The sequence below is a fragment of the Telopea speciosissima genome, chromosome 3 (genome assembly GCF_018873765.1).
Source record: "Telopea speciosissima isolate NSW1024214 ecotype Mountain lineage chromosome 3, Tspe_v1, whole genome shotgun sequence".
Taxonomy (NCBI): Eukaryota; Viridiplantae; Streptophyta; class Magnoliopsida; order Proteales; family Proteaceae; genus Telopea; species Telopea speciosissima.
In genome coordinates this window covers 33,208,093-33,218,482 of record NC_057918.1, presented here as the reverse complement: position 1 = coordinate 33,218,482, position 10,390 = coordinate 33,208,093, and the positions used below count along the sequence as shown (strand labels likewise).

General features: G+C 37.9%; 1 protein-coding gene across 2 annotated transcripts in view; it reads right to left on the bottom strand.

The window, feature by feature from the left end:
- Window positions 1-9,324: 9,324 nt before the first annotated feature.
- LOC122656564 (transcription factor-like protein DPB) overlaps window positions 9,325-10,390 on the bottom strand; it is a 60,617-nt gene continuing 59,551 nt past the window's right edge. For both annotated transcript variants that reach the window (XM_043851144.1, XM_043851143.1), the window contains 2 exons: window positions 10,184-10,254; window positions 9,325-9,989 (listed from right to left, as the gene is read on the bottom strand). In XM_043851144.1, coding sequence (XP_043707079.1) covers window positions 9,752-9,989; window positions 10,184-10,254 — 309 coding nt within the window. In that variant the 3' untranslated portion in view covers window positions 9,325-9,751. The remainder of the gene's footprint in view (window positions 9,990-10,183; window positions 10,255-10,390) is intronic.

Genomic DNA, 10,390 nt, shown 5'->3' with positions numbered 1-10,390 from the left:
GTCCAAAAGCCCATCATATGACATACTAAGACCTACTGTAGTATGTAACACAATCATCATAATCTGCAAGAAGATGTCTACTGGCTTGGATCTTCACCATGCTGTTAATTAATGGAGACAGACTACTAGTTGATGATGCTGCTTCTCATGAAGAATCTCATCAAGAATTAATGTTTAAGAACTCTTGGGGAAAGTAGGTTTGTCTACAAACCTTTTCTTCTGTAGCCTGTGGTAATTTCAAGTTTCAAGCTTTAAGTACATTCTTTCAAGGTCCAAATTTCTCTCATATATGGGCAATGGAGTATGGTAGAGCATGGTAGCCACATTCCAAGAGGGAGAGAGAGAGAGAGAGAGAGAGAGAGAAAGAGAGAGAGATCAAAGAAAACAGATTAATCAATAGGACCATAGAAACCCTAGAGTATGTTGGTGTGCGAAGGATAAATCTTCACTAGCTCCTTGATGTGATGGCAAGGTCTCGTTACCGCCAGCGTAATGGTGCGGGTTCGAATCCTGAGAATCAACCTCTCCCAACCTCTCCGTGAAGGGGTAAGGCTGCCTACCATTTACTTCTCCCAGACCCTGAGAAACGTGGGAGCCATGTGCACTGGGCACAGCCCTTAGCTATGTCATTATTAAAAATATATTATTGCAAAGGCAGATCTTAGATTTTTTGGAGAGGGGGAGGAGGGATAAACCTACAAGAAAGAAGATGAAAAAACCACCCTCTTCCCCCAGTGGTTTTCTAAAATCTCAGATCAAAGCTGAAGATGAAACCCAATAAATTTGAAGTTTTAAAGCAAATTTACATGCAAAACAAAGAGCCAAATTAATTAGGTCAATCGATATGGCTTTGGTTCGATCATTACCTTGAGAAGGAAAACCACAGAAATGGAGCACTACACACAGGCTTGCATAACTCATAACTCCAGAGTTAATTGGAACACACAAACTTAATTAACGCCCACATACACATTCATACACGCACGTACAGGTGAGCCCAGATGGCATTTGTATGCACCTGCACCTGCACCCTCGATCTCTATAATCTCTCTCCCACTCTCTCTGGAGATGGTTTTGTTGGGTGCAGGTGCAAATGCAGACATACGCGACATCTTGACTGTCAAAGCTCTCTCTCAGTACTCCACCCCCATCCCACACCAGTATCAGAAGAGAGAGAGAGAGAGAGAGAGGGGAAGAGAGACAAAGGAAGGTAGGGATGGAGTAGGTCTGATCTACTTTATTTGTGGAGTACAATTCTTTCTTCTTTTGATGATACTGTAATGTAATAATGACTTGGAAGAAAGGAATAATTAAATAATACATTAACAGGGACACCACGTGGCACGGCTGTTACAACACGTGGGAATTGGGTTTAGCAGCCAATGAATAGATGCCACTTCATGTTCCACGTCATATGAAGCACCTGAAATGACCCTACTACCTCGTGGCCAGACCCGTCCCCCCAGGCCCCAAGCCCCAAGCCCCAAGCCCCAAGCCCCAAGCCCTTCTCTGAGTCCCACAGCTCTGCACTATAAAGGATGAGAAGCTGTCTGAAAAATCAGGCCCAACCAATGGTGTGAGGGTGGTAGCATGGTAAAGAGAAAAAGTGCGTGTGTGGGATCCAGATCCTCTACTTATGAGCTGCGCCTACTTTTGTGCGTTCAAGACATAATAAGGCAATAAAGACCGTCTTACCCCCACTCAGGCAAGGCGCTCAGGTAGGGGTACGGCGATATAATCTTTTTGCCGCCTTGCTATGTCTGGGGTGCACGATGCAATACGAGTAGCTCAGCAATAGAGGGTCTTGATCCAAGAGAGTGTGTGTGGTGGTGTAGCCTATACTGCTGGTTCAGAGACTTTTTTTTTTTTTTTGCTATAAATATCATTATAAATTTTGATGTATTCAAAAAAAAAAAAATCTAATGCTCTAACAATTTTTTTTAAATGAAAAATAGAAAATAAATATTAACCAAACAAGAGATTGTCTACATCGTTCTCAATACAGGTAGATAACTTCCTTTCTTTGGACATATGAGCTGTCATAGTTACTACTGAGATTAGAAATAATACTAAGTAATACACAAGGGAATATAAAAAAAATCCCACAGCCATCCTTGTTGATCCTTTTGAGTAAGACACTATATCAAAAAACCCTACTATCTATCCAAATGTTTACATGCTTAAATCTTTTTATCAACACGAGTGTTTGGGCAAGGGTAGGGTGGTCAGTCCTTCCCCCCCCCCCCCCCCCCTTTTCCCTTTGTTAGAGGAACTGAGAAACTGAGCCGGACAGGGACCTGGGGAAGATAAAGATCCACATAGATGTCCATTCACTATGAGAAGTTACAACATCCAGACAGTCATCACAAATTATAATTAATTAGATGGCCCCGCCCGAAGGGTAATGAATGATAATCAGTAAGGAGCATACATGAAATAGAAGCGTAGGAAGAGCTTTTTGGAAGGTAAATTAGGTACCAGAAATAACATCAAATTATTATAGTTGAGAATAGAGGATGATACAAACAAGTACCAATGAGGTTCCAAAACCACAAAATAAAGAGGATAAGAAATATCAACATTAGAGAACTTAATCAATTTGTCCTTAGTAGCCAGTCCATCAATTTCTTTAAATCTTAGGTGTATTCGAAGCTTCCATAACAAAATCCAAATGTTCTTCCTTTTATGGGAGTACATGCTTTCAAAATCATATTGTACTATAAATACTTAACAACCAAACTACTGGACACCAAACCAATATGGGAATAGGTACAGATCCACTCACACGATTTAAGGGAGGGTTTGGATGGGAGTCAAACGAATTGCTTTAGCAATGTAAAGGGGGAAATGTGTTAAGGATTGGTGTCTTGACTTCTGATGATTGGACTATTGTGTGGAGTCTCCGTGGGTATTTCGATAAATTTTCTATATAGGGTTTTGTTATAAACCTGTAGCAAGAGTTCTTTCTCTGTAATGCAAATCTGAGAGAGGCGTGAGGAACGATTGAACATAACCCTATTCTCTATTGATAGTGAAACAGATCTCATCTCATTGTGGAAGTAGGCAACCTTGGCGAACCACGTAAATCCTTGTCTGCATTATGTGATTGTGTTTGCGTTTTTCCATTCTTCTCTGCATCATGTTAGGTTTTACAAAAATGATAATAAACAAGATCCACATTCCAGCTGTCTTCCAACATTAATTTGTTAACACGAGAGCGATTACTAGTGATTTCGGTTTCATGCAGGCGAGTTGCAAATTGCAATCTGAATTGAGGACGGAATTTTGGAGTTAGCTCACCATTGCGGGTGCGATCATACCTTAGATCTATGCCAAAATTTTAAACAGAAATTAAAGAGAATCTTTACCTAAATAACTTCTATTAACCAGTTTTCTTTTGTTTTTGCGAATTCTCTTTCTGATAATTGCACACCATTGTAAGTGCATTTAATATGAATTTTGCTATTCCACTCTTTCAAATCTTTGTGCCAAACTCCATCGCCTATACATGTCTTTCTTCCATAACGTAGACTCTAATTTGGAAGCGGCATGGAATTAATTCAACACAGAATCACAATTTTTGATAGTTCAATCCATCTTTATTAAATGTTAAATACAGATGGATCATATCTTGTTAATTATCTCTCTTTTGTCATCAATCTTTCTTTTTATCTCTCTTTTTTGCAACCTTACGACTTTCGCATTGGATTTTGGAAGCTCGTAGCATTGGTCTTGATAAACCCCCAATTTATTGCTTCTTCTCCATCAATAATACTCATTCCCTCATCCCTGTGACATTCCCAATCACCCAATTGCATCGTATTAGCAAATATAAGTAATGTACCGCACGCCTTTTGAATCCTAGAAAGAACATTATTCCATATCACATTTCTCTTTTTTTGGGACCAATGGAATTCCATGTAAGGAGAGTCATCAGCCAAAAGGGAGACACCAAAAATTTTAGTAATATTGCTCTTAACATTATATGGAGTACCTTTACTGATATAAATGCTACTCTTAGAAAAATTAATGTAGAGAGAAAGAAGTTTGCTTGGTCTTGTAGGTAGTATATATTCCACACAACTAATCTCATGGTCATTGGATTAGAATCATGCATTAATGACCGCTGATGCATTTTAGGTGAAAAAGAAAATACTTGATGTAATTTAATATATAATTTTTTTAATCTTATTTAAATACTGATTGGATAGGTTATCGGTTTGGATTTATCATAAATAGTTCGGTTAACAATTAAGGAGAATGAATCTCTCCTATTCTTTCTCTCTCATTCTAGTTTCGACTAATTAAAGTAGATTAACCCCCTTATTCTCGCTGTCTACAGTTCACTGCTAACACATATGCAGGCGAACTCCCAAGTTATGCATTTGGGTTCAACAACAATGGACTAATTCTACCATGGTTTGAAGTACAGTATCACATTCTTTTTCTAATCCAAAAACATTATTAGATCGAACTCTATGTTACTCACGACCAAGGTTCAAGAAACCTAAAATTGGACTGGGATTTGCATCCATTGATTTATATCTGAATTGGAATAGCTAGAATCAATTTAGTTTAAAATTGGCCGGAATAAAATCAGTTTAGAATTGGAATAAAATCATTTTCGGATCTGCCTCCACTGATTCATTCTTAGATTCAACTCTTTCATTGAACTGTAGACATTAGATTGGGAAGAAGAAACAAATATTACAATACATCGCTTACAATCAGACTAGAGAGAGAGAGATTCTTTTTCCTTAATTGTACGTCTCCTTAATTGTTAACCGAATTATTTATGGTAAATCTAAACTGATAACCTATCCAACCAGTATTTCAATAAGATTAAAAATATTATTAAATTAAATCAACTATTTTTTTATTACCTAAAATGTATCAACGGACATTAATACACGATTCTAATCCGATGACCATGAGGTTAGTTGTGTGGAATATATACTACTTACAAGACCAAACAACTTTCTTTCTCTCATTAATTTATTACCCAGATAAATCTTGAAATAAATTTAAAATTAAGTGAAGAGATTGGACATCATTTTCAGAAGCGCTATAAGAGCATCATTAGCAATCAACAAGTGGATTATTTTAAGAGTAGAGCAACTTACTTTAATACCCTTAAACATGCTAAGCTCACAATGGACTTGGAAAAGCCTAGAGAAGCCTTCCATAGCGCCATAATAAATAAGAAGGGGTTTAATGAACATCCCTGATGTATGCCCTTGGATGGATTTAATTAAGAATAAAAAACTACTACTCCACAATTTAATAGAATATGAATAAGTGGAAAGAAGATAACTCACAATATCACACCAGTGATGATTGAACCCAATAAACTGAAAAAATGGCTTTGAGGTAACCCCACTCCAACCTGCCTTAGACTTTAGATACGTCAAGTTTCAAAGTCTTTCAACCTCATTTACCCTTGTGACATCTAAGGTAATCGAAAATCTCATGATAAATGACAACATTGTCAGTTATTTTTTGATTTCTCACAAATGCCACTTGGAAAAAAGAAATAAATTTATCAAGGACAGATCTTAAGCGATTGACTAGAATCTTGGTAATAATTTTAGAGGATAGGCTAATGGCTCGATCAAATTGCAGGTAAAAGAGAAGGAAGAAAAGTGAAATTAATTTAAAAAAGGATATGGGTCATCACACTGCCGTCATGAGATGGAATCCCCATGCCCAACCAATGGGAGTGGAAGAGAGGGTGGGATGCAGGTGGGGCAACGTGTCAAGGATGAGAGAGAGAGAGTGCCTGATGCCTCATCTGTAGGAATCATTTTCCCAAAAAAGAAGAGTTTTTGTAAGTTTGAAAACTCTTACCATATTATGTACTTAATATTTTGGAAGAGGGTTAGCTATGATGTGAGAGTGTTGTTTCTCACCAATGTGGGAAACTGTGTATGAATCATCCAATAGAGGTAGGGGTTTATTGAGGAGAGAGAATATGGGGTCTACGGGTTGGATATGAGAGGGCATGTATAGGAATCTGCACATTGGCATCGTGGTAATTTTTTTCCCTTATATTTTTTAGATATATTCTTTTTTTTCAACCCAAAGGGACTAGGTTGCAAAATGAACGGATATTTTTTTATCTCTCTCTCCTGAAGTCCGATTGACCTGTTTCTTTCGTCGATGTAAAGATGAATCAAAGGACTACGTACTCTACACTTCTCATGATATCACCTTCAACTCAAGGTCAATTCATGGACCCCAAAATTAAGCTACAAACTTTGCATCTACTAAAAAGGGATTCTAAAACGATGACTCCCAACTCCAACTGAACATGCATCATCACTCTATGATTGTGTTGACTATGTTGACAACAATGAGCAACACCATAGCCAAGCCACTTTGCTCAACAAAACCTTGGTCCTTATGATGTATGAATTAGGGATTGTTATTAGATGATATATTTTGGATGATATTAGATGACATTTCTTGGAACTTACAATGGATTGTGGAATGTATATATGGATTAATTTTGGATGTTATAGTTGTTTTGAATAATAGAAGTATGTATTCAGGTAAGTTTTTACTCAATTTATATGAGAAGACTATCGTTTTTTTTTAATATATACATTTAAAACCCATACCGTTTGTTTTCCCATTTTTACTGTTCTTTGTTTTCTTTTTCTTTTTTACAGTTTTATTTGATTATCCGTTTGCAATTTTTTACCGTTTAAAACCTGTACCATCCGTTTTCGTTTTTTAACTAATCTTGTTTCTACTAACTATGGTTGAGAGTCATAGAGGTATAGTTCCACATTGATTATCTAGAACCTTAGATGTGTCTTAATATAACCTTGGATTATCTCCATTTAATGCCTTAAGGTTTTGGGTTGAGACCCCCCAAGTGGTATTTCGTTTTGCTGGCAATGCACTTGAATTGAGTTCGGTTAGGACTAGGGAGTAAGAGTCTGATTCAACTCTGGTTTTTAAACTTTAATTCTTAGAAATTTTTGAAACCATGTGTATGAGATATATATTCTAAAATCCCATTGGAAACCCATTTGAATCCCAGCATGATACAATAGAGAACATTGGAGAGTGTTGCTAGAGAGAGAGAGAGAGAGCTACCTCGATTTTAATCTATTTCTGCTTGAGAATTTGGGCACGGATGAATATCTTTCCAAGTACCGACCAGAACTGTGAAGTTTGAGGCTGTATGTTTTAGTCTATCAAGGAATCCAACTTATATTTCAGATCCGGTTTGAAAAATTCCACAACGTCCTATGCCTTCAAATGAATAAGTCTCAAATTTCTGGTCAAAAGAAATAGCAAGTTTGCATCGTTTGTAAAAAGGCTTGAAAATTTGTTCTTAAAATTAGTTCTCCAATTTGCGATTTCAATAGAATTTAAAAATTTTCCAACCCTAGCCTCCATCGCCATTGTTTAAGGATTTGAGGAGCGACATCAAAAGTCATCATCTTCTTCATAACAAGGGTGATTGAAATGAAAGGAGAGATGAGAGAAAGGGAGACGGACATGAGAGTTGTTGGAATAATGGAAGACGAGAGCGGCTGGATTATGGCAGTGGCTTGTGAGAAATCCCTGTTTTCCAGACATGAGAGAGAGAGAGAGAGAGAGAGAGAGAGAGAGAGAGAGGAGCCCTGTACTGCATCCCATAGCAAAGCAAAGTGAAGAACCTCGGTCCTCTTCTATTCGCTCGCTGACTAACCTTTGACTGACCATTCTTAACTGATTTCCTAGTTGGTCATGGCCCTAACCTTATGGCCTCACTTAGCTGTTCCACCCTTCGAGTTTTCCCCGGTCCATTCCTGACCATGAAAATAGGGAGTAAACAGATTCGCCCGTTGATTTTTCTGCTAAACCCTAACATAGCAGCAGAAGCCCTGAAGCTGATTGCCAACGAGGGGGGGGGGGGGGGGGAGGGGATCCAGAGCCGGATGAGGGGAGAGTGGGGAGAAGATGCAGAGCAATCCATGCAAAAATTCATTAGAGGTGAATTTACAAATTCTACCCCTCCACTTCAATTATCCAAATCAATTTAAAAGGGTAAGTAGAAAAATAGTGAAGTACACTGTTTCACTGGGACCAATATTATAGAACTTTGATCTCTGTTGCTCACAACCTGACCATAAAAGTTGGACCGTGTAACACCCGTGGACCAATCTCCGCAGATATCGCCCAGGTGTTATTTTGTGCTTAATTGATGTCAGTTTTTTTTCCCATTAAATAAAAATACAATTAAGTCATGGGATGACTTGATTTGATAGCCTGTTCCTCACCTAGCTAAACTGCTCATATCTCAATTGATTGAAAGATAACATATGACCACCATAACCTTGTAATGGTGGGTGGAGCTAGATTGCTTTTGTGCAGCAGTTTGTGGATTTGGGAAATATAGCAAAGCTGAAGAAGCAAAAGCAAACGCAATTGCAGAAGGAACAACAACAGCAGCAGCAAGGCATGCCAGGATTGGCAAGAAAAGAAAATATTAAAAAAAACACTCTTCATTAACTTCATCATTACTTTTTGTCTTATAATGTTTTTTCAATTCCTTTTCTATCCATTTATTGTCAGGCAAACACACCATGACAGTTCTCTCACATTGCAATACAGCATGGACAAACTTCAACAACAAAATTGTAACTTTGATGGACTGGAATTTATTTTCTATCCTCTTTGAGAGTCAGTTGTTTTGTTTTAAAGATTCAATTAAATTTATGTATGTAAATAGTTAAGTAGTCTTCTACCATATGCATATCAGGTAGCAAACTGGGCTAGAACATTAAAAAAAAAAAAAAAAAAAAAACCCTTCTTAGAGATGGGATCTCTCTTCAGCTCCCACCGAGCAAGCTGAAGCTGAAACCCCATATTTCTCTTTAAACTTCTGTAGCTGCTCTTTTCAGCTTAATATATTACCATATGCTTTGGCAAAAACAGGGGAAAAAAACACATATTTCCCTGTAGATTTGCTCAAAACTCTGAGAGAGTCGGACACAGGGTTTTCCCCCATAATGTCGATTAGCTTCATCCAAAATTTCATCCTGCATCCAGCTAAGTCTACACAGTCTCTTGCATGCAAACAGTGGTACAAAACATGATTAGACACCCCCTTAATCAACGTCTTTCTAATCACAGCGTCGACGTCTTTTGAATCATTCTCTAGGTGGACCTAACTCATTTAAGACTTTGCTGGAGAAAGAATCAGTTGATTGACTAGCTGTCTAACCCACCAGGGAAACAGTAAGACTCGTGATATAGAATGAGTTTGCAATTTGACAGAGCATTTGAAGTAACACTGATAAGAAGACAGTAAATTCTCTCTAATCAAACTATCAATCAAATTGATTATGCAATCTAGAGAGTATTGCTAATGTATCCAACCTGTTAGAAGGCAGACAACGCAGTGAGAGGTGGCAAGTAAAGAATCGGTGGGTGGATGAAGCTTCTCCACCCCTAACTATTACATCAGGAAAAGAAATAAAAGAACAGGGGGAAAAAAAATGAAATTTCATGAGGAAAAATTACATGGTGAATCATGGGTTCCTTAACCCGACCACCGCCTGGCAGGAAACTTTCGAAAGCTTTGAAGAATGGGTATGGTTTTGCTTGTTTCTTCAATCCTTTCAACTAGTAAGCAATTTACTGAGGCGGGAAGGACCATGGGTAGTCCATTTCTGGCCAATTACTTTACATACTATACAGAAAAAGAAAAGAAACAATGCCCATAGCATGGTAATAAACCTAAGAACACAGATTAATGCTCATGCTTGACACGTGCTTTTAGTATTCCTGGAAGAGGAGGTGACGGAGGAGGCCTACCCACAGCATTTGACCTTGAAGGATGGGGTATGTGTGATTGATACAAACCAAGCATACTGGAACCCTCTGCTCCATTTGCATTAGAATCATCGGCACCATCATCTCCCTGAGGTCTTTCACAAAACCTCATTGCCTTCAGAACATAATTGTCATCATGTAGCTCAAAAGGAGTGCTGCAATAAAGGTTGCAGAGAAAAGGTGGATGCATGAGACATTGGCAAAGTAATACTGGCAACTGGAAAGTTGATGAATCAGTCAGCGGATATAAAAGTTGGATCAACTCTCACATTTTTGCCCTCATACATCAGTCAAGATACAAGAAGAAATTATCAAAAAAAAAAAAAACCTGATTAAATTGTCTGCTTACCTATTGAAGTCAAAATGCACCAGTTGCATGTCCTCTGATATTTCCACCTCGACAGTTGCATGAGGTCGTGTCTGCAATTCAAAGCATCCAGAAAGACAGATGATGACGGTAAGATTAATGGACATGAAACATGAAATTTTACAATCATCACTCTAATAACACGACGTCACCCTGGAAACTTTTCTAAAGAAGGTGAAAAACCATCTG